The sequence below is a fragment of the Numenius arquata genome, chromosome 10 (assembly GCF_964106895.1).
Source record: "Numenius arquata chromosome 10, bNumArq3.hap1.1, whole genome shotgun sequence".
Lineage (NCBI taxonomy): Eukaryota > Metazoa > Chordata > Aves > Charadriiformes > Scolopacidae > Numenius > Numenius arquata.
Window position 1 is genome coordinate 6,004,721 of NC_133585.1, and position 25,596 is coordinate 6,030,316.

At 38.8% G+C, this 25,596-nt stretch overlaps 1 protein-coding gene across 2 annotated transcripts in view; it reads left to right on the plus strand.

Moving 5' to 3' along the window:
- The window catches only part of ADK (adenosine kinase), a 291,102-nt gene that overhangs the window by 30,595 nt on the left and 234,911 nt on the right, over positions 1-25,596 (plus strand). For both annotated transcript variants that reach the window (XM_074154565.1, XM_074154566.1), the window contains exon 3: positions 7,273-7,326. In XM_074154565.1, coding sequence (XP_074010666.1) covers positions 7,273-7,326 — 54 coding nt within the window. The remainder of the gene's footprint in view (positions 1-7,272; positions 7,327-25,596) is intronic.

Here is a 25,596-nt window from a genome sequence, read left to right on the forward strand (position 1 = left end):
TTCTTCTTTTGTTGGCATAAGTTAACTACCGCAAAACTTGGGTTTTTCTGGAAGCGGGTTTTCTTTGAGATTTTATTGCTATCATACAACCTCTCTTGAATCTTTCATGTTTTCAGGGAAGAGATTCTGGACTTGATTTTTGTATTTGGCAACAAAGCAGTGTTTACTCAGTAAGGAATTTTTCTAAAATTGTCTAATCTGTACAAGGGCATCCTAGAGTAACAGCAAATGATCAGCTGTCATTAAAACCAGAAATCAATTTAGAAGGGGTCCCTGTTTTGCTGTCAATTTGAGGCCAAGAAAGAATATGAAAAGGTAGGTGGGACCAACTGTCCTGTTATGATGGAATAGGGGAGAGAAATGTTGAGGGACTGGGGAGTGCGGTGGCCTTCAGATGGTGAAGCTGGGAGACTGTAGCAAAGCAACAGAGGAATTCACGGAAAAAATGAAAAAGTAAATGTATTAAACTGGTGGAATAAAACCAGTGCAAGTCTGGCAAGAGACTGAGGCTTTCAGGATATGAATCAAAGCCCTTTGCTGTTTGGTTTTTTTAATGGGGGAAAAAAAGATGCCTTAAAACAAATATTTGGACTAGGGCGTATCTATGTGTCAGTTACACAAAACTTTAATTTTGGTTTAGCCGGTTGCATGTGGTCCATGATAAATTTGGCTGCTGAATTTATACATAAGGTGTGGCCTGGGTTGTGGTTTCTTGTTTTCATCTTTGATTTAGAAAATGCATGGCTCCTAGAATCTGGCTTAGCCAAGCTTAAGTAGTGATCCAAACAAATACAAGTCATGGTACTTAAATTCCATATTTGTGTACATGAAAAAGATTATTAGACTCATCAGAAGAGTAAAGCTGCATTAGACTTGACTGAAATTTCTGAGCAACTGTAGCCTTGTCAAAAATGTGAAATACTGCCTTGCTTTAAGTAGTATTTTACTACTGTAGGAAAAGCAGTTCACTTACTGCCTTTTGATCTCCGCATAGATCAAGATCGGAAAAATGGAGTTAGCAGTTGTGGCAGCATTGCTTGTTCTCTCTGATAAATTGCAGATGGAAGCTGAGAAACAGGGTGACCTTCTATACCCATCCCCCATAAATCTGATGTGTGAGAAATATTTTGGGAGCCTGTGTTGGGCTTGCCGCGTGCATTGCTCTGTAAATGCTGCTTGTGAGGATGCCTGGCTGTAGCAGGTTCTCACATGGCCATGCTTCTGACCTGAAGGATCTCGTGGGATGTGTTAGCTGTGTTTGGTAGAAAGCAGTCAGTACAGTCTGAAAAAGGACGTGTGAGCATCAGTGTCCCACAGGCTGGTTGTCCTAGTTTTTACGAGACTAATAATTAAGAAAAAACCATAGAAAAAGGACTGCATTTCTTTTTTTTTTTTTTTTTTTTTTTAAGAACAGTAAAAGTAGCCTTAACATCACTTGAAAGTTGAAGCAACATAATCGCTGAATCATTCATATGGAAATTTCTTGAGATTAATCTGAAATACCAGAAGACTGTACTGAAGTCCTTGAGGTTTCTTAATGGCTTTGTTGAAAATCTATGAAGAAATGCTTCTGCAGAGCTCTGTCTTAAAAGGTCTTGTCTTTTATTGATGAAACGTAGCCTAGTGTAGCAGAAATTCTGCTTGTCTTGTCCAGTTAATACCACCCACTTGCTCTAGGTCTCTGACAGAGAAATTGCACTCTGTTCCTTTTTTTGGATGACTTTTCTGCAAAGTTCAAAGAACGTGTTGAAAATCTACCCTCTCATACGTTCAATTTTTAATCAATCTGGGAAATACTTAAACCAGTAACTGCGGCACAGCGTGTCAAGTACAATAAGCTAATGGAATAGCAAAGCCCAGGTGCATTTAAAGGGAAGCAAGGTTAGAGCCGTGCACCATGGCAGAAAATTCCTATTTATTTGTATATCAAGCAAGGCAGAGGAATGTCTGTGCAGATATATGTTTGGAGCTTTCTAGGGTTGCTTTACTTTGGCAACTTTATATTACTGAAAATTGTTTTAATCTTTTTTATCTTATTAATTTTTTATAAATGCTGACGACTCACATTCATGGTTAATACAAAAAAATTTTTATCTCTTGTGTCTTGTTCCTTCACAAGTATTCTTGAAAATATTGATGAAAATATTACATGTGTATATATATATACACAGAGAGTTTCCTGTACCTCTTTGTTTCTGGGTAATCTGCATGACAGAGATTTTCTCTTGGCTCTTCTGGCCCAAGCAGGAGTGTATAAGTCTGCACAGATTTTGCAGATTTTTAATTTGATTTCTCTGCAATTTTTAGCTATTGTTTCTATGTAAGTTTTTGCTTAGGTTGGTGGATTCAAATCAGAAGTTTTTAAAGGAGAATTAATTTTAAAGCTATGAAGATCTATTGCTGTTTTTTAAACCTGTTTGCTCATCACCAGTTTTTATTTTGGGCCTTAGGACAGGTGAGTTTTACCAGCTTTTCAGGAAACTCTTGTTCGCAGAACAGATCTGAACTTGATATTCATTTGAAGTTTTTCACCAGTACATACTTAGCGTAGGCTGTGTTTTCTCTTTAATTTGGTTAAGGCTTTGTAAAATTGGATGCTGCCTGAGGGAGCTGTGCCTTACGGCTGGTTGTTACATTAAGAACATTATTGTAAAAAAAAAAAATGCCGACTGCAGCCCAAGCACATTAATTTTCGTACTCTCTCATATTAGAAGCTCGGAAATAAAAAAACATTGAGTGGTAGGATTACCGTTTCAGAAGGATCTTCAAAATGCATTGCACAAGTCAGAGCTGAACTTACAGGTTCTAGTATGCTTAAAAAATGAAGACATTTAATAAAAATGTTACATTTCTGCAAAATCTGAAACTGAGGTGATAAAGATGTAGGTGAATGCTAGGGAGGTCATGTACCTGCAAGCGGAGAGTATGCCACCTTGATTTATTATTTTTTTTAATAGCACCATAACCAAATAGAACATATTGGTCAGAGTTGTACCTCTAGCTGTTACACAGTAAAAACTCTTCCAAATGGCCTTGGCATTTTTTTTTTGACAGAGTATATTTAGCTGTATGTACAGCCAAATTTCCCTAACACCATTCTGGCTCTGTCTAATACCTGTCCTTGGAATGCCTGCATTAATATTTGAGTCTGGGTCTGTGCTACTTTATTTTCAGGCTTGTGGAGAGGGAAAACATTTAAGATTAATGTAGTTGTGCATTTATAATTAATGCTTTGGGTGGCTAAGTTTGATATTATGTATGTATCTGCATGTACATAAAACTTGCTTCTGGAAACATATCAATTAGGAAGGAAGAAAAGAACACGAAATTAATTTCTGAGCTCTGGTAGAGTTATTGGTTACAGTAAACAAATGAGGAAAAAAGATTGAGAGGTTCGGGAAAGCTTTGTCTTGGGAAGCTGAAAACATCCTTGATATTTACAATTCGACTATTTCAAGATTTTCTCATAGAAATGTATCTCCAGTTTGTTAATGTTCTGAAGTTATGGAGTTAGGCAGTAATGGGAGGCATTCAAGTCGCCATGCTCAATGGGCTAATGTAGTGATCTTAGCTGTATCACTGTAGTCAAAGGACAGAGAGATGTTTTTCCAGAGTGTGAACTGGAGCTGGGGCTTTGTTTCTGAGGTTGCTCATTTATCCTTGTAAGTTAAATGCCTAAATATCCCTTTTTGGAACCAAGCTGGAAAGAACACTGTTTACTCTTTTCAGTGTTGAGATGATTTTTTTTTTTTAACGCAAAGCAGTGTGAAACTTCTCATTTAAACTGCGATTAGAGAATGAGTGATAGAGTGATGATCCCCGTTAGTTCCCGTCTACAGCCAGGTCTTTTGGGCTTTGATCAGAACAGGGGATGTTGGAGTGACTATGATACGATGACATCTAGAGGTTAGACCAAGAATGTGGCTTAAGAAATTCCAGGAGGAACTGAGTTTGGGGAGAAAGCTACCGTCTTCCAAAAGTGGACGTTTTACCCCAGGGACAATCAGCCTGTCAGGCTGAAGCCCTGGGCTTGATGCTGTGATGCTGGAGAGGGGGATGCAGGCCAGCAGCTGCCCTTTGGGTGGAAATTGGTGACTGCTGCAGTTGAGGCTCTTCATCTGTCCTTCTTCACAGCTGTGTGCAGCTGCTGTGCTGAAGGGGGTGGCTGGAACACGGGCCACTCTTCCAGTAGGTTAAATGCCTGTGAAGGTCATAGCCAAGTGCTGAAATGTATCATTTTTTAAATGTACTTAGCTACGGTCTTGCTATAGACTCTTGCATATTTTTATTCCTAGGCCCCTTTTTTGAAATAGGACCTTGAGCAGTGATGACGAGACTATCAACATTTTGAAACTATATCACGGTTTGGTACTGGATAGTTGAAAAGAGTAATCACTGTTTAATGTGCTGGGATGTGTTGAACTTCGAATTCCACAGGGTGGAAAACAGAAAAAAAGTGAAGTTGTGGTCCCTTTGTGGTCCCTTCAGTTCCTCTGCCCGCTTCCATAGCATACTTGCTTCTCTTCTACTTACTAGTTTAGTACCAGGCATGTAAATGTATAATATATGTACAGTATGCTTTTCTGGCTGCTTAGATGGTTTTAAATCTTCTAATTTATTTAAAATTTTTCTACTGCACGTCTTTAGCTTCAATCTTGCATTTAGTATCCTTGGCTCCTAAAATGTTTTTTACAGAAAATCTCCGAAATCTAACCTTCATCAGTTAGAAAGAGCCAACTGGTGCTTATCAATCTTGCCTACGAAACACATGGTGGGAAATATTATGTAAGCTCTTCACTGTGCTAGTGGCCCATTTAAATTTATTAAATACTTCAGCAGCTGTGTATGAAATACAATATGGATCCTGTCTTAATGCGTAAAGTACTAATAAAAGTTTGAACTCTCTAAGCATGTCCCTTTGTGGGAAATTTTCTTTGAGAAGTTGCTATCAGAGCAGTATTTTGAGGGGTCAGGATAGACTATTTGAAATATACCGTTTTCGTAGTGAAAGAAGAGGGTGGTGGTGAAAAAGATGAGGTAAATTAAGGTTCACCAAAGGAACCATTCTGCAAACCTCCAGGGCAGCAACTGTGTCCCTCCCGCACCCTTCTGTGCTATGTCAGGAACTTCCCCGGGCCCCAAATCACACATCTGTCCAACAGCATTGCCTTTATGTTACGTGGCTTCTGACTTAACACTCCCAGTAAGTAGTCGAAGGGTTTTATATCTTTTTTTTTTCTTCTAAATAACTGTAGGCGTTAAATAATGGTTTAAAAAATGGTGAAGGAGCAAGGAATCTGGAAGCTTTAAAAAGCTCAAGATATTATTTCTATATCCTCAGCAGATAAAGTTGCATTCAGTTCTGGCTGAAGAAATCTGGTTTCTGGTCAGGAGAAAAGCGTGCAGTGTTATTTTTAGTGAAGAATGGTTGTGACTTTGTATGGTTTTGGGTTTTTTTAATGGGCAAAATTATCTCCATTTACAAAATGGATTGCATGTTAGCCAAGTGTGTATCTGTCAGGCAGATCCTTTTAACAAATGACCCGATTTCATTTTAAATAGGATTGCAAGTTGCATAAGAAGAGTTAGTGTCCTTTGACTTCTGAAAGATGTGCCTTTTAGAATTTCCTGCTAGCTCTTTGCATTTTCTCTGGTATATAAGCAATTGCTATCATTAAAATGCTTATTAAGACATGACAAATGGAGATATCGAGGAGATGTAAGAGCATTATGAAGAGACTGGTGTTGGGCTAGACCCTGTTTCATTAAGGAAAAAGAGCCTGATACTGTTCACTACGGAAAAACAGTTAAAAGTTGTGGCCTAAAGACTGATAGGACGGTAAACTATAAAGAAGACTCGTCAATTAAACCAAGTGACCTAGATCTGTTATTGAACAGCGTGTTACAGCGTAGTCTGCTCGCTCTAAGAGTCAAATGCAAACCCTGCATTTTGGAGGAGAATGTGGACGGACCCCACCGTGTCCTGATTAGAAGCGATTCCACGAAGGATTTAGCAGCCAAGTGGGTAAATGGGTGCAAGTCAGCGTGATACTATGGCAAATAACCTAAGGCAGTCTCTGCATATGTAAACAAGAAAAATGGGTCAGTCAGTTGGTGTCTTGTATGTTTGAATGCGGCACTAGCGAGCTCGGGAATGTGTCTGGGGTTGATGCTTGCATTTTAAATGGATGCTGGAAAGACAAGTTTCAGAGAAATATCATCAGAAAATGCTATAAGGAAAAGAGAACAGACATTTTTATCTCTTTGAAATAAAAATCAGTCTGCAAGATAGCTTGCTTGTGGTTGGTTGGTGACCAGACTCTTTCCTCGGGAGGAGTAGTTTATGGTTCTGCAGTTGACTGGAGCAAGGAACAAAACCAGAGGGCAAAGGGACGGTGGGAACCCTCTGCAGCGTGAGCACACGTCTGCTGTTTGCAGAACCAGCAAACGGACACTTGACACTTAGCTGCTTACATTATGTATGACTCTCTTACAGACCAGTCACAACCCCTCAAAAACCAAACCCCACAGCAAACCGCAGCAGTTAGATTTGTGGGGTATTTTGAGATGGCAGAAGATTTCTCTCTGCGGAGGAACAAAAGAGAGGTCACTTCTTAAAGGTTTCTGGCAGCGAGTGACAGTGCAGGCTGCAGCGTGGCTAGTAGTGGCCTGTGCTGGGGAGACTGGGCTCCTTTCCCCCTCTGATTCGGACTGTGTAGGCAACCTATTCTGTCAAATCGCCTATTAGGTTAAGCTGCTTTCTCTCAAGCTCTCATTTGCATCAGAGGTTGCCTGTATGGACTGCAGAAATTTTCCCAAATAGCCTGTTGTTATTGTGTAATCTTTCTCTAGAATGTTTTTGGTATCGATTATAGCTTTTTTCCGTACGGGGGGGAAACACTGCAGCCAGTTTCAGTGTTCGCATTGTCTGTGTTCCCCACTGTCATGTTTTGCAGATCCAAATTCTAAGATCAATGTATAGTTTATGGTATGAAGTGCAATGATTTTGGATATATAGCAAGCCAAACTATCTGATAAAATTTGAAGCTCTGGTATAGAGCAAATGTTTTGTGTGATGTTAAGTTTACTTTAATGAACATGGAATAAATGTTTTAGAAAACTTTGCTGCTGTCTTTGAAATACCTGGGGTACCTGAATCAACAAATACTACATAGTTTAATAATTTGCCAACTAAAAAAATGCATTTTATGGCTATATTCTTAAAGGAGTAACCACTTTTTGTGGGTTTGTTGTTTTTTTTTTTTTTTCAAGGTATGGACTGAAGCCAAACGACCAAATTTTGGCAGAGGAGAAGCACAAAGAACTGTAAGCTCCTTTATGGTCATATACATGCATGTTCTATGTATTTGCTTTTCTATGTACATACATACCTTACTATTAAAGACCTGAAGCAAAAATTTTGTGTTTGCATAAATAGTTTCTGCTCTTCAGTATTGTCTGCTGGAAACTCCACAACTTGTCTGAAAACCTAATTGTTCCAAAAGAAGATTTAGATTTTTTTTTTTCATTAATTTCTTAACTGCAGCATATGCGATTTAAATGTCTCGGTGTTCATCCTAGTTGATGTTTTATGTATGACGGTGGTTATGCTAACAGCTACTGCCTGCCTGCAGTATGTTTGTGTATCAGTGAAATGTTCGCTTAAATCTCGCAGAAACAAAAAGGAAGATTATTTACTTTTTCCCCAGGTTCTGACTCATTATTTTAATTAGTCTACTCCTGTGATCATGGCTGTTCCCACCTTTGCCAATTCCCAGTAACACAGCTGGGCTGTGGTGTGGAATGTAGCTAAGAGTCACCAGTGCCCTGTCAGTTATATTGCAATTTTTTATATTGACATTTTGCTAATCCTGTTTGTAGCCTAAAAGCTCTTGGTCCTGGGGGAAAAATGTGATCCGTCATTCAATGGATCATTCTTTTGTCTTGCAGGAGAAGTAGCCATAGGAAGCTTAATGAAACATTGCAATAACAGCATATTCAGTTATTTTGCTCCTTCATTGAAGACATGCCCAAACCAATGAAGCTTAAAGTTCAAGCTTATTCTGATTTTTAGATAGCATTCTGTGTTCAGGCAAAATAATTATTTTTTATTTTGGCACACTATGTCCTAAAATACAAAAGCGTTATAATTGAGTTGAAGGCAAATACTGGGTACTGTGCATAAACATGTGTATATATATTTGGAAAATGCAAAGTAAAACGACTGGTAGGTATTGCCTGGATATTATCTACATATGGGGGAGGGAGATTCTAAGTTTGTATGCCTGGTCTTGAAACCTTCCTTTCTTTATTTTGTTTCGTTTTATTTTTTTTTTCTTAAATGATGGTAACTTTTAAAACAGGTTTTCCAAGTTACTGACTTTTGAACTGTATACATGTTTTGAAAGTGGAGGGGACTTACCAGAGCTTGGTATGTTCTCTGTGATGACTAATTAGTTCAATCAAGAATTATTATATTAAATGGGAAATAAGTACTTACTAAAAGATGGCACAACTGGAACGTTCCTGCTCACTTGCATCTGTAAGCATAAAAGGCAATACTATAATTCTTTTTATTTCAGAACTTAGTTTAAAATTTCTCTTGTTCTTAAAGCTCTTCAGTATGTGAAGTAATTGTCTCTTATTACTGCTTTTTAATTCCTGCACATTAATACCACTTGGTGAAGAGCTGTGCCCGGTGCATGGACTCCAGTTTTCTTCTCGCTCCATTCACTCACTGCTCTCCACGAGCTGCCTGAAACTACTCTGTGTGAATGTCATCTTTGCCATCCCTCAAATCTGTATTATCTAACTGCTTTTTTTTGAAGATAGTTAGTTGGTATGAAAGACTCTAGAAAATGCTTCACTTGTCAGCCCTTGCATAATTGTATTCAGTGTCTTCTCCATGATGACTAGTGGAGTATTTATATAAGAGTTGTCTTTCCAAATAAGGTAGGGATTTTTAGGATTACTTTCACATTTCTTCCTTTCAGGATAGAGATAGTGGGGAATTTGGTCCCTTTTGTGTTCATCTGCATGCTTAGATACAAGAAAAAACACCTTTTTTTTTTTTTCCTTTTCGATTTTAAACTTTCAGCTCTTGCACATAATCGTCTGTTTTCATTTTTACACTAGCATTATTTTGCATTATTTCATAGTACTCCCAAAAGCCCTAAGTAGTTTATCTGTGTGTAAAATGAGGTAATTGTTTCAGATGAATTAATATTTATAGCTGTCAGATTTCCCCGTGTTAAACATTAGGATATTTCTCAGTAAGATCATAGATTTCAAACAGTAAAAATGTATTCTGGTAATGAAGATTTAATATCTTTAGAAAAAGAATTATTTGCCAAAAGCCTTAGTGATTGAATTACTAGCCAAATGAAATTTCCGTGTTCTTCTAGAGGATGGAAAAAGACATTTAACTTAGATTTGTACATCATGGTAACGTACCTGTGACATTAAAACTGCTTGAGCTGCAGGCAAAAGAAAAGCAAGAGCAGTTGCCTTTGATCGATAGAAAAGACTGGTTTATGTCGAGCACTCTCTCTAATGACGCAGCACTTGTGGATAGCATAATTATGATTAACCCATTAAATGTGTTAGACCATTTTAAAAGGTATAAGTAAGCTGGAAGTATTAAATGTATTAGCATGTTGAGGGGTTAAGCACCAGTTAAATGACATGCAGGTCTGTATTTTGGACAGTACAAGTTGTACTGTGTACACAGCCTTTATTTGCACAATAGATACTGTTTAAACTGAACCTTTTGATGTGAGGCATTTCATTTAAAGTACTTCAAACATACCAAAATCCCATTTGAGCTTTTTGTTTTAAGTATGTTGCATATTACTTAATTGCATATTAGTTACTGGTACATTCACAGCATAGTCACTTCTTAAATGGAGGGTTGTACTCCTTTAATTAAATAAATAAAATTCAGTAAAAACTGAAGTTTTACATGAATCTGCTGCAACAGAGACCTTTCTTTAGTTTTTCATTGTTATCGCTACAGTAGCTCCCGAGATGATTTATCTGCTGTTGGTTATAATGAATGAGTTTGAACATGCTTTTGCCATTGACCTTGGCATCTTGAATGTCGTTGGATACTTGAGCAGGGACAAACTCCCGTAGGTCAGTGTCACGTTGTTTCGGGACAGACCTTTGGGACTTTTCTAATACGCTGTGTGCTCTTCTTCTCAGACCATGTTAACTGTACGGTACAGAACAGATTAAACAGTGTTAAACCTCAGAGCACTTTCAGTCCTTCAAGCTAAATTCTCTGATTTAACTTACAGATGAGTTGTTAGATACTTAACAGTTATTTTCTGATACTTAGGCTTTCATATAAAAGAAATGCCAATTCTAGGGAATGGTGCAAGGCAATTTACCGCTAGGGTAATTGTCGCTGATTTGGTTATAAACTTATTCTTAGGCTCAGTGCCCTTATAACTAAAGTGTTCTCCTGAACCTGTCCTGGTGTTTTTAAGTCAAATACAAACAAAGTTAGACTCTACATATTCCTGTTCAGTGCCAAAATCCCTCTGCTTAAAATAATTTATGTTCCAGTCTTGGAATGTCAGCAGCTTTTATATTGACTTACCTAGTAAGGAAGACTTGTTTTGGCATTCTTCATCTAATAGTACCACAATGATTTCTCTGACTGTCAGATGTCCTTCAGTTTCTTAGATATCACTTCTATGTAGCTATTCTTCGTAAAAATTTAAATTTTGTTCTGTAATGAATGCGGTATCTCCAAAAGAAATTGGGCCAGCTACGCCCTGACTTGGCTTGATCCTGTTGTCCTTGAATCTCAGTTATCTAGAGAGAGAAGTGCAGCCACTGAGACAGACTGGAGTTGGTTTACAGGCATGGCATCATACTTAACTTCTATTTTAAGAGCTAAGGTATGAAAGATCACCTTTTTTTTTTTTCCCTGCTTCCAATTCACTTGGACTGTAGCAATCTTCTGAATTGTGTCTTTCTGTTAGTGTAAACTTTTTATCTTAAAGGAATTCATTGCACTAAAGTTGTAAGTTAGTGCATGTATAGTTTATTTTCAGAATTCAACTGGAAATATCTATTCCCCCTGTCCCAATCAACTCTTGAATGCACACAGGGTGGAGGTCACTGTCCTGCAGCTCAACCAGGGAGTGGGATGTGTGGAGGCTTCTTAGCCTGCTTCCACGTAAAATTAGCAGATTAGTTCAAACAATCTGAAATGATCAAGCCAAGCATGCCAACGCTGTAGTGAATCAGATGAGCAATCGTATTTGGTTTTGCTGGTGAGTTTGTTATTCTGCAGCAAGAGTAACAAAGATGGGGTACGGTAGTATCTTCAGTTTGCACAGTTGTTTTACGAGGTAAGTGTGCATTTGTGGCTGAAGAGATATCCCGGATACGTGTCCCACCTCCTCCAACCCAACTAATCCCCTGTAACTTTAAGGAGAGGAAAAAAAGAATTCCATCCTGCAAGGCTGCTGGGGAAACTTGGACTTAATAAGATTGGTGAGTCCCTAATGTTGCATATGTTTTTTCCTGTCTGAGAACAATAAATAAATATAAACTCAGAGAAAAATGGAAATACTTCTCCTGACCATTTATATAGTCCTTTTACAAGAGTTGCTCCTATTTTTAATTCTCAGAATTGGGCTAAATGACTTTAACTGAAGGTCATATTAACCAAGTATAGGCTTGGATGGGTGTGTGGTTGCCTAGCTGATTTTTTTTTTTTTTTTTTTCACTATGGTTCTACATCAAAAGTTTTTGAGGAGAATAAATTTAAAGTTGACTGCAGCAAGTGGTGGGATGTGATCAAAGTTGCATTGATAGTAAAATAGAAACACTTTGCTTACCCAATGCCCGGTACAGAGTCCATTTTCACTGTGTGCAGCAGCGTTAGGAGAGGTGTTGGGGTTTTTTAGTAATAGTCTCTTTTACCAAAATATGGGCTGTAGGAAAATCTTGGTAGCTTGACTAGCTTGTATGAATACGCAACAAAAATGTATTCATTGTGAGTCTTAAAAAGCATTGTTTGGAGTTTAGTGGTACCACTAAGTCTGTAAGCAGTGCTTGAGGATGCTTGGTTTAATACAGCTTTGACTGCTGTTGTACAATTTTATAAACTGTTTTTTTTAAGCAGTTTTGGCCATAACAGAACACTTTTTTTTTTTTTTTTTCCCTTTGGAAGTTAGTTGAAGGAGAAAGTATGAAATACAGCACCCATTTTGTGCCTTGCAGCTACCTCTGCTTTCCATAATCCATCTTTTTACAGAGATAAAGGCTATGAACTGATAAAGAGGAAGAAGATAAATACAAGCTTCCTTTCTCTTCAGTCAGGTGTTTGATGTTTTGCAGTCAGAATAGAGGGCAGACGTGTTGCTCTGCTGCAAGTTTGCTGAGAAGAATTTCTTTAGGTATTTCATTCTTAGCTGCATACTTGCTATACGAATATTTTTATAGAGTGAAAGTGAACAAGGGAGAGAGGGGCTTTTAAGCTTGAGAACAGCTATTAGGGCGAGTGATGCAGTTTTGAATTATCCATAACATCTAGGGGTTTTTGTGTATTCTGGTTTTACTTAGCCAAGATGTATATAAGTGAGTATGTGTGTATATATCTGTATCTATCTATATCTAAGGGAGTTTTGGAAGGATGACTCTTGGAGACATAGTAGGTCTGTTTGGGGATTACAGAGGTCTGTATTGATGTTTGGGAAAAAGTAGAGAAATTTACAGTAGGAGTTTAGAAGTATTCTGGGTATGTTAGAAACTTAGAGGATGAGGAAGAGATTTGAATCTCTTCATGGGAATGTGGTAATGGAGTTTCCTTGTGTTTGGAGGGGTTATCGTGTGTAAATCACTATCACAACAGTGAAGCGCAAAAGCTAAGGGACTCAACCCCAAACCCACTTACTGTGTAGCCGTGCCTCCCTGATGGCTCAACATATAGTGAGAGAGGCATGAATGCTGAGGACATAAAGGGGTGCAACTCTGTCTAATGCTGTTGGAAACAACCAAGCTACAGAATTTTGTGCCACTAGAGGGTGTAGCTTATCTTCAATAACACTTTCAAAAATCCTTTCTGGATCCCATTTAGGATTCTGTGTCTGGTTGGTTGTGTCTCTAAAATACCTTTGTGTTTTATCAACTCTGTTCCCCGCAAAACCTAAAAAAGAGGGTAGAAAATTGTTCTGGGGGAAGAGATAATAAAATATTAGAAATACTAAGCTTTAAACGTTTTGTTGTCCTACTCAACATATGCTGACAACATAGATGATTTGTATAGTTGGGGTGATGCATGAACATGTCACAGATGTCTGTCAAAGCTGTTGAGTTACTTTATATAATATACCTCACTTGTAATTACATTTGAGTGGATTAGTATATAATATGAAATGTGATTTGGCGATGAAGCAATGCGGAAAACTTACGGCAATAACAAGGTGCCCAGCTTTATGAAACAGCTTACCAACTCTCGTCTTTACAGCACTGTATTTTAGATTTCCTCCTCGTTTTTTTAGCTCAAGCTGTCATACTGACCTGTTTCCTGGTGTAGAGGTTTGTATGAAAACTTCAATTAAAATGTCTACTGTGGAACTGATACTCATTTTTACAAAATCTAATACTTTTAAGATTTCTACAAATTGAAACTTCTAAACTACTGTTTTTAATGAATAAGCACTAATCTTGAATGATCAGTCTCTTGAATTGCCATCGTCTCCCAAACCAAATATAAATTATGTTGTGTATTCATACTGTTCTGTGGCGTGTAATCAAGCACTTGAAGTACGCCCCTTTCCCTCAGGGGGGGCTGTACTGGGACCACTGCTGTTTAATGTCTTCATCAATGATACACAGTGGGATTGAGCACACCCTCGGCAAGTTTGCAGACAACACCACGCCGAGTGGTGCAGTGGATGTACTTGAGGGACGAGACGCCATTCAGAGGGGCCTAGACAGGCTCGAGAAGTGGGCCCATGTGAACCTCATGAGGTTCAAAAAGACCAAGTGCAGGGTCCTGCATGTGGATTGGGGCAAGCCCCGGTATCAATACAGACTCAGGGGATGAAGGGGTGGAGAGCAGCCCTGCTGAGAAAGTCTTGGGGCTACTGGTGGATGAAAAGCTGGACATGAGCCGTCAATGTGCACTTGCAGCCCGGAAAGTCAACCGTATCCTGGGCTGCATCAAAAGAAGCATGGCCAGCAGGTTGAGGGAGGGGATTCTGCCTCTCTGCTCTGGTGAGACCCCACCTGGAGTACTGCATCCAGCTCTGGAGTCCCCAACATAAGAAGGACATGGACCTGTTACAGTGGGTCCAGAGGAGGGCCACAAAGAGGATGAGAGGGCTGGAGCACCTCTCCTGTGAGGAGAGGCTGAGAGAGTTGGGGTTCTTCAGTCTGGAGAAGAGAAGGCTCTGGGGAGACCTTATTGCGGCCTTCTGTACTTAAAAGGGGCCTGCAGGAAAGATGGGGACAAACTTTTTAGGAGGACTTATTTTGATAGGACAAGGGGTAGTGGCTTTAAACTGAAAGAAGGAAGATTTAGACTCAATAGAAGGAAGAAACTTTTTACAATGAGGGTGGTGAGGCACTGGCCCAGGTTGCCCAGAGAGGTGGTAGGTGCCCCATCCCTGGAATCATTCAAGGCCAAGTTGGACAGGGTTCTGAGCGACCTCATCTAGTTGAAGATATCCCTGCTCATTGCAGGGGAGGTTGGACTAGATGACCTTTAAAGGTCCCTTCCAACCCAAACTATTCTATGATTCTAAACTTTTCTCAAATGCTTGGGAACTCTGTGGACAATGTGCTGTGGGTATTTGAAAGACATGTAAAATGTAATGAGAGAGATTGATAGTTGGGAAGAACTCCGTGTTGATCTGGAATGCATGTAGTTAATCTTGTTCTTTAGGTTGTTGGCTCCCTCTGTAGAAATTACTTTAAATTGCAGTTTGATTTCTCTAGAATTGTTTTATCGCTTCTGCAGTATATGTAAAGGCTTGACTCACATGTATAAAAAGAACGATTTGTAGTTAGCTACAGAATTTCTATTACAGATTCCTCCCTCTGTTTTTCCCTTCAGTTCTCTGCTTGCCCACCCCCAACCCAATTCTTTTGAGTGCAGCACCAATGCAAGTTAGTGTTACACAAACCATCTCATGAAATTCTTGGTAACAGAGAATCCTGCATAAAATTTCCAAAAAATTAAGAATCTAAATTATAGCAGAAATGCTTTTCCTTTCTTTAATGGAGGCAGCCTTTACATCTGCTTAAATTAAAAATGAAAAATTGCAAGTGTTAATTACATTGTATAATTTCATTTTGCTTCCTGCTGAAGTAATCTGCAGGTTACACTTATACAGGGCAGTAAACATACTGGGTCAGTATTTTTAAATTATGCTCATGTGTCAATACAGTATTGTATTGACAATGAAGTTCAGCCTTCTGCCTCTGTTTACGTTATTTTGTGTATACAATATATTAAAGCACAACGTTGCAATGTAGCTTTATAGGGTCTCTTAGAATATTCTTTATTGTTAAGCGGCTTTTGGAAATGAGTGTTGGCTCGTTCTTATATGACACAGTGTTTACTTCATATAAAATAGAAGAAAACTTCTGATAGCTATGGTTGGCAGATAAGACCAAGGCCTATGTTCCTCTGGGGAACTTTGTTTTAGATCCTGAGCTGCTTATCTGAGACCATCCTGTGGTACAACACTTCCATGGTAGCGGACAGAGGGAGAGCTGGAGGGGAAAAGAGGATGGAGGTGAAAGCCGATGGAGAACCCAAAATATTTTGTGTGTGTGTGACATATGAGAACCCAAAAATGAAAGGTCTAAAAACAGCTTCTAAAGGATTGAAAGTTAATTTGCTTAAATCAAGTTATAGAAGTTCCTAGTGTCAGATTTATTGTTCTTCTGTAGTCTTGCTCTTATGTGACAATCTCATATTAATTTTAATTCTCTTACCTTCAAGAGATGTTTTTCAAGTACCTGTGTTGTCTACTTTGACTATCACTACCATCTTTTAAGCGGTACATCAGAGATATCAGAAGATCCTTCAATGGAAGAATGGTTTGGAATATTCCAAGCTGTTATTCCAGCTCAAATCTGAAGCTTTCAGGAGCTCTCACAGTGTTGGTTATTGACTTAAATTGATCTTTCATAACCATTTCTTACACTTTTTGAAAAATTATGCGGGAATAGATGGATTGTCATCGACCTGCCTGGTTCTTAGATGTAGTGAGCTAATGAGATGGGTTAGTACTCTATTGCTCTTTCTGATAGTAGTTACTGTTACTTAGTATGTACTTTATTTCCTTGTTTTAAACAAAGTTTGTACATTTTTGCTTTTGCTGCCTATTCCTGGAATCACCTTCAAGCGCAGGCTGAGCAGGTAGCCCACAGCACTCAATTGAATGCCCAGACTTAGAAGGTTCAAGTATTCTGAACTCCTGTGAAGGGTTTCAGGTTGCCGCTCACCGAGCGTTCACAGCAAAGGCTTCACCAACAGCACAAAGTAGTTACGCCCCCTTGTCCCCCTGGAGTTCATGTTTCAATAAATGCAAGTTAGGGCAGATTAAAAATTAAACAACGGTGTGAAAAATGGTGTTAACTGTATTTTGCGTTGACTCCAGGTGTGCACAAAGTGCACTGCTAACACAGTAGTGACACGACTGCGTGCAACCACTGATGCAGTTGAAGACTCAGTTTTGAATAGGCAGACAAATTTTTCCATAGTGCTGCATATTTCCGTCACTTTATTGATTTCTTTCAGATAGAAAATGGGGTGCATACCTACAGTAAGAAGCAGTCCTAAGCTGCAGAGCATGCAAAATCTCCTGGGAACGCTATTTCTTAGTTAAGGCAGCACCAAATGCGCAATTTAGAATTGAACGAAGTCTATGTTTAGAGTATTATTTTGTATGTGTTATGCGATGTAGCACTAAATTTTTGAGATTTTCTAAAATGTAGAAATGACTATTTGGTCATTTTACTCACTAGGAAGATACACCATCTGTATTGGTGTCCCTTGGAAAGAGAATATAAGTAAAGATATTGCTATGGCATGGTTTTGAGCTGTCACAGTAATTGATTTATGCAGCTCCTGCAATGTATCTTGCAGCTTGAAGTATTCTGAGAGACAATAAGAGTTAACATGGGATTTTTATGCCATTTGCTTACTGTACTTCTTGCATATTGTATTTTGTTCATGGTTCTCTGGAGACCAGTAGATGCAGGAAAAAAATTAATACCTGCATTAACATTTTATGAAATTACATTAATTTCATTAATTTCATAAATGTGTGTGTGGAGGAGAGTCTTCAGAAAATCTTTTCTTGGCAGATTCTCTTTGAATTCTGCTTTTTTTCAGATTTTAATGAAACAAACAGCAAAGCTGTTGAAACTGTGGCAACGTTTGAAAGCCTTAGAAAAGGGATGTGCAGTCAGTACTGGTTGTGCCACAAGGTGGTGCTTTATGTAGGCGCTCGCTTTATGGCAATTAATGGAAAACTACAGTAAAAGATGTAAAATATATGATGTGCATTCACAGTTTGAGCTGGAGATATGATTCACCTGAGTACAGAAAGCAAATTGTGTGGGGTTTTTTTTTATAATGCAGACCACAAGCATATTCAGATTACTGTGTTAAAAGATTATGTTATAATAGACAAAGTTGCAAACCCCAGAATTATACTTCAATTATTTTGTCTCTAAACTCAGTTTTGTTCTGTGGGTTGTGTTTTTTCTTTTGTTTTGTTACTGGCACGATATGGTTGAGGTAATGTACTTTAAAAACATTTACACGTGTTGCTGGTATGATTATCTAAAAGCTGACCAATGCAAAAGAAAGTAAAAATATTCATCACTTAGTTTATACTCCATTTTTTTGGGTAGTCCTAAGAGTAGATGGAGAATTTAAGGTCTCGGTATTTTTGCTTTTCAATAAAAAAGTATACTGTAACAGAAGATATGCTATAACTGAATTTTAAAATGAAGACATCTTTCATTTGATTTTTGAATAGCTTCGAGCTTTTGTGAACTCTTGGAATTCTAAATATAGAACTTATTGCTTGATGCCACCTGTGTATGCATGTTCTGTTTAAATGCATAAAGTATGCAATTTATTGTTTCTTCATAATTCCATAACACATAGTCAGGATATCATCATTTTTCCTAAATAATCGGGTAATGAGATTTATTGTTGTGTAATCCCGTTGTTCTCAGACGTTTGTGTGCTTTTCAGTGAATAACATGGTATATGTTTTTCCTATGCTGGGACTTCAGTTTTCTCACTTAAAAGCTTTTTCAGTGAGACTGTTTAGAACTGAATTGCCAGAGAAATTCAACTGATGTCCTGCTCATTACACTATTGTAAAAAAGGCATGATTACATCAGGTATTCCATTTCCAAAGCTGCTAATGTGACAATCACTTTCTTCACTAATTTAGCTTTAAAAATATCCTCATTTACAGATGTAAGTGCCCCATATAAAAAAATGTAATAAGCTGTATAGTTTATCAGAAACTGAAAGAATAGATAAGTCTGTTGTCCATTCAGTCTTTTCTGGGTTAAGCTTAACCCCAAGAGTACCAATTAGCGTTTAGTATAGTGGATCCTGCTTTTTTTAAAGGTGGTGATCATCTATCAGAGCAGATTAAATGGCTTGTGTGAAAATAATGTAGCAGCTGTCCATTAATTGCCTTTCCTTTCATAGAACTTTAGAAAGAGACCTCAAGAGATCATTTAATTTCATTCCCCTAATCCAGCTAGAGATGCGTCTTTGTCATTCCTGGCAGATATTTGTCTACCCCCCTCTAAAGAGCTTTGGAAGTAATAAGATGTCATGTGGAGACAGTGCAATCTTACTGTATAATCTGGATTGGCGTGTCGCTTCCTTCCCACTCAAAAGTTCTCCCTCCCCACACTCAACCCAAATTTTAATCTGTTCTGAATAAATTCAGAACTGTCCTATTCTCCACTGACACAGAGAACAGATTATTCCTTTCCAATTGTTTTTTATTTTTATGTTCTCAAGTCTGTCCTTTTCTTCTCATCTGTAGACTGGGGAATGCAGGGTACGTCTCTCCCTGCAGCTCACATTGTCTCAACTTCTTCCCGGTTTCACTGCTTTCCTCTGGCCTCCCCCCAGTTGTTTTAGGTACTTTATGAAGTGTGTTACCAAAAATGGGGCGCAGTCTTCCAGCTGTGGCCTTGCCATGTATAGCATGGGATTCCTAAGGCATCAAATTAAAGCACATTAAGCTCAAAGCTGATAGGGTGCAGTATTCTGAGTAGCAATATTGAAATCATAAATAGTTATCTTTAAACTTAAGTTTTCCTGTCACTTTGGAGATGCTGTTTGGTATGCCTTAGAACTAAAAATTAGTTGGTTATTAACATTCAGATTAATTAAGAAACAAGACTAATAAATAAAGCTCAAAACTTATAGCATCTATTAGTTCATATGTTTAGGATTTAATTTTTTAAGTTCAAGAGTAACTGTACTACTAATTAACCTCTAGTCAAACATCATAGCTCCCCCCCCCCCGAATGAATTCAGGAAAAGAAAGTTAGCTACTTAAAACAATTCAGATAATTGACTCTCAGAAGTCCTCTGGATACACTGCATAAAGTAACAAAATAATGTTGCATGTTGAATTCCCGAAAGTGTTTCTCTGTGACTTAAATTTCTAATGTGGCTTCAGAGAATTGAAAATGGTAGTTTTGGAATGGCCGCTGGTTTGTGGTGGTGTTGGGAGTGGGTCGTTCTTCTTTGCCTCCTGGTGAACAGAAGACCATGAGTTGAAGGCACTTTGCCACTGTTTTCAAATTGGAGTGATCGAGGGTGTATGTAATTTACTTAAGAGGAACAGTTCTTTGTACTTCTGAAGTAGGTTTTCTGGATGAGCTTTCCTGCTATGAGAAATCACGGTGCAAAATTTGGCAGTTCTGTTTTGTTACAGAAGTTTCCCTTTGCATCAAATCCGGTCTAAGAGCATGAAGTGGCAGGATGAACCACAGAACCGGTGCCCATAAGCCAACTAAACAGTGGACAAAACAGCGGAAAGGGAGCTGGATGGATTACAGGAATTATTACAGGAATGGGATGGGAAAAAAATAGCAATGGTTCTAAACTGGGGAGCCAGAACAGCTCAGGACTGGCAGGACAAGGCCATATGCAAAGCGAATGTGCATATATATATATATATATATATATTTGCTAGGTAAGGTTCTGTGCACATATGCGCCCCTATAGGCACAGGGTGTAGGTGCACAGATGCAGAGCAGGCAGAGTAGTCTGTTGTGTGAGGAAAATATTGATATTTAAGCCATTTTAGTAGTGTGATGGAAGAGATCACTTAAAGTTGACTGAGTACATGAGGACATCTAGAAGCCCCTGTAAGTGTCGATGTCTGGCAGGGGTATGCGGTTTTACATTTGCAGAGAAATAAGCGTGTGCTGTAGTGTAAAGCTGATTTGCTTTCTTACTGATCATGAATAGCCTTGAAGACTTGCCAGGAAATATCTCATCTTCTGATCTACATTCTTATATAGCTCAGCAATCATTGTATATGGGTGTCTCAGGCATTTAAATTGATTTGTTCTTGCAGCTTTCTGTTAGATAAGATTGTAATTTTATGGATTTGTGGCCAAAGCAAACAGGGAACGTAGCTGGGTCCAAATTGCACGGGGAAACTTGCTGCAAATTCAGAAGCCGTGTGCCTTAACCACTGAGCCATCTGCTGCTTCTGAAGGGGGTCGGCTGCCCCGGTACCGCACTGCTGTACCATCAGCTGACCTTGCTCTACCAGGAGTGGAAACAGGGACTGACACACGCTGCAGATTCTGTCCCCAAACCAGCCATCACAGATGGAGCGCAGCTGCTGCAAGGGATTCAGTGGTACCTTCTGGTGGCATGAGTCAGCTGCCGCAGTTGCAGCTGCAGATGCCACTGTCTCTGCTCAGCAGCTGAAACCCATATACATTATTCAGGCTGGTGCAGGAGCCCATGGGAGGTGATGGAGATAAACTCCCTGTGCCAGTTAAGCATCTTAAGCATCATGCTCCCAGTACATGCAGCCTGGCCTTGTCTCTCTAATTGGTGTAGCTGTAGCTCTGATTGTGAGGGGGGTAACAACAGAGCTGCAGACGGTGAGAATATAAGGGTATTAATTCATTTCAATTATTAATTTCTAATATCTGCATAAACAAAACTGAATACACACACATTTTCCTATCCTGCTTGTTGTAATTTTAGGTCAGTGGGATGTTTGCAGTTCTTGGACTATCAAAGATATGAAGATAGAATCGCAGTCTTTCACTGTATTAGAAAAAGCATTTTGGGAAATTCAATATTCGTGCAAAAATGTGTTGAGTGCTTTAAGTTGAAAGTGAGTATTTAAACAAGATAAGCAACTACAGTAGTTAACACTGTGCTCTTATACTGCAGTGACAAGTTATCTTACAGATTTGCTGAAAGCTGAGATGGGCTACTCTAGTCTGCTTCTGAACTCAAATAACTTTTCTAACGCAGGTGATCTCTTCAGCTAACATTTCTAGTCTTCAGCAACCGTGGAACATGTCAGTATGCAACAGTGAATAAGCCTACCACTCCCTTCTCTTGGCACAGTCCTGCACAAATTTCTGAATTCCGAAAAAAAAATTCTGGGGGGAAAAAAAAATCTGAAAAAAAAAAAAAAAAAATAAAGGCAGGGAGTTGGGTTCTAATCCCCAGCAGCAGCCATGGGAATGTTTTGAAACAGCAGCTTTCTTACAACTTCCCAGTGTGTGAACATCCTACTTCACAACAAAGATAACATTGTGCCATCGTAATTATCCAAATACATGTGTTAGTAGTTGATATAATTTATGGTGGCCTTTCCTAGGTTGAAAGGATGTGCCTGTGTCAAGGGTTGGACACCGAACTATTAAACTGTGTGACTCTGTTATTTATTGTCTTTACTCTGAGAAAAACATGCTGCAAATGTCTTTAAAACCAGTTCTTTTTTTCTCTATTCCTGTCATATTGGTTATTGCAGATGGCAATTACTATACAACAGCCTTTTTTCCTTTATTTTCTTCTGTAATTTCTTTTGGCTCTGCTACAGGGGCTTTCCATGAGTAGAGGTTACCATTGTGGTACCTGAAAACATAAAATACTGTATTTTCTGAGGCAGTAAGACATCAACCAAATGAATAGAAGGGAGAAATATAACTGAATATGAATTAAAAAAGAGGGAGAAATGAGCAGGCCTAAAATATACAGAGAACTGTAGTTTGGGGTTTCTTGGGGGAGGGAATGGGGTTGTTTTTGGGGGGTTTTTATTTTTAAAAGCATATACTGAGAAAACACTGAATCATTTTCCACTGAAGAAGCTCCCTAGTGTAGGCAAACAGCAATTTTAACCTTCAGTGAATATACTAGTAGGATTTCAGCATTGGAGTAAACTTGCATTACAGATTTTGTAAAAAGTACGAGTTACAGAATCTTACATTTGGTACTTGAAGTTCAGTGTTGGTTTTGCCCAATCATTTGTATGTGCAGTTGCTCTTTTCACAGTCTTTGCTATTACTGCATTTCCCACCACGATCCCTATATTCTCAGGATGCTGGCAGCTCAAAAACCTGTGATTGTAAGTGGAAATACCCTACTTCGGTGTTTTACAGTCGCTCCAGCAGGATCAGAAAAGTGATGAACTCCTTAAAGGGAAGATGTTGCCACTGGATGGTGCTGTTGGGGTGTTATTTAACTTGCAGTCTGTGATAATGTGGATGGCGTGAAATCTCCACCCCTGTCCTCCCCAAAGATTTTGTTAAGGTCTGCTGCAAGAAAATCCTGTGTTTAGAGGTCACAGTACCAATGGGAAAACAGTCATCCTTCGCCTGTACCTTCACAAAGGCTGGGCAAGGGTGATTCTGGCTGGTGTGATCTGTGTCAGAGCTTTGCAGATGAATGTTTAATACAAGTTTGGATGAGAGCCTGCTGCTTGGGAATACAGTTGTTTTTATGGAAGGTGATGTTCTTGAGGAATGGGATCTATTTGAGCCAATCAGCTCAGTGAAATCTGCATATTCATAATACATCTAATTATCCAGAAAGAGATGCTGAGTTACTGAAATTGTCACTTTGAACGGTTTCCTAACAAGGGGACTGTCTTTTAAAACGGCAGGGGTTACATAGTTAGCTACCTATTACATTACAAAAAAAAAAGTTTTGACTGTTTTATGCAAATGCACTGCATTACCTCGTATAAATGAGAAGGTAAATCAGCTTTTGAAAGCCCTTCATGTTTTTTGAGGGTGGAGAAAATGAATTCTTCTTATAAATTTGCATTTCAAGAAGTAAATAACTACTTGAAAAGGTGCATCTTCTTCTGAAGATTGCAGTTTGATAAGCTAGAGATTTGAGAGTTAAAATGGCTTTAGAAATTTTTGAAATTCATCTTTGAATATGCTATGAACAATTGGAAATGTACTCCAATTTTCCTATAAGCTGGTTTAAAAATGATTTATTTTTTTGTGCTTGCTCTTTCTTCCTCTTCCATTTTCTTTCACGTATTTCGATCTGTCCAGAGAAATTGGAGTAAATTTTTTTAAGAGATCTGGGAGAGGAGAGGAAGGAAAAAAAACCCAAACAAACAAAACCAAAAACCCTAGAAACTAAGAAAACTATTGCTGCTGTCAGTCCTGACTTCAGAAAAAAATTAAGAGATTTGGCAAGATTCCATCCTGTGTATTTGTAGCCGATTTCTTTTACCAATTGAGTGATCCTGTATCTGTCTTCTAATAGTTCTTAAGTTCAGTGGGCAATATCATAACCATATTTGATGGGGCAGCAAAAATGTGTAAGGTAGTAAGTTACTTCAGGTTTCAAGCAAGTTACTGGCTTGGTAAAGAAGAGAGAGTTCTAAGGAGGGAAAGGTGGGTAGAACTCGGACATTATTTTCTCCCAGCAGCATCACGCCTACTTGACTGGAACAGGCTTTCATGCTTTCACAGAATCACAGAATGATATGGGGTTGGAAGGGACCTCTGGAGATCATCTAGTCCAATCCCCCTGCCAAAGCAGGTCCACCCAGAAATGGTCCACCACAGGAATGCGTCCAGGTGGGTTTTGGATGTCTCCAGAGACGGAGACTCCACCACCTCTCTGGGCAGCCTGTTCCAGGGCTCTGCCACCCTCAAAGGAAAGAAGTTTGTTCCTCATGTTTAGATGGAACTTTCTATGTTCAAGTTTGTGCCCGTTTCCTCTTGTCCTGTCAGTGGGTGCCACTGAAAAAAGACTGGCCCCATCCTCTTGACACCCTCCCTTTAAGTATTTATAGGTGTTGATGAGATCCCCCCTCAGTCTTCTCTTCTCCAGACTAAAAAGACCCAAGTTTCTCAGCCTTTACTTAGTTTTACATCTTTTTGTAGGGTCGCTTTAAAATAATCTGTCATTCAGTAGGGGTAGAAAAGCTGACATTATGTATCTCTAGATTATTTTATTTTTCCAAATTCTTCATGTTATATGATAGAACCAAAGATGAATTGTCCATACAAAAAAAGTTTCAGTAATTGAAATGAAATTTATGAATCACTGTAGCTAGGTACATGATTCCAGATACACATCAGTTTTTTAGTTTTTTTTCTTCTTGATTATCGGGTCTGCATGTGAAAGAGTGATTATGTTCTATTATGTGACTGCTTCTATGCCCTCCGGCTTCTCTATGAAATAGCTAAGCAGAATTATCACTTGTTTGAAGGAGTATAAAATCCTAGATACATTCCCACATGGAAGTCTCATGTTCAGTGTGTCATAGGTCTGTCTCACTTAAATTCTTATTACTAGAGATTCATCTTCTGACTGTAATGAGGTAACACATCACAAACTCATGTTTTAGTCAGTGTGATTGTGAATATAGATAGGGTGTTCAACAACCAAGATGTGGTAGTAGCATATGTCTTTTTTTAAATTTATAATGTACAGTAGTCGTGATAGATTTTGTAAAACCGGTATTGTTGCAGAGCATCCAGCTTCATTTGGTAAATAGAATTCTTTAAAGATACCATCTGTTCAGGCCTTGTGTTTTTGGGTCTAGTATCTTAGTGTAGATTCATGAATCTTCTCTGATTATTAGAAGTCCCTTATCCAACTTTCTTACAGTTTTCAATTGATTTTAACTTTCCCAATTATACTTAAAGGGTGGGTGTCAAGAGGATGGGGCCAGTCTTTTTTTCAGTGGCACCCACTGACGGGACAAGATGTAACAGACACAAACTTCAACATAAGAAGTTCCATCTAAACATGAGGAAGAACTTCTTTCCTTTGAGGGTGGCAGAGCCCTGGAACAGGCTGCCCAGAGAGGTGGTGGAGTCTCCGTCTCTGGAGACATCCAAAACCCACCTGGACGCATTCCTGTGGTGGACCATTTCTGGGTGGACCTGCTTTGGCAGGGGGTTGGACTAGATGATCTCCAGAGGTCCCTTCCAACCCCATATCATTTTGTGATTCTGTAATTATCTTGTGGGTTTTTTTTAATGGATCCATTCCCTTATGTAAAAGCAATTAGAACTTAGGGTTAGGCATTAGCGCCCCATGTTACCTCTTTGCTC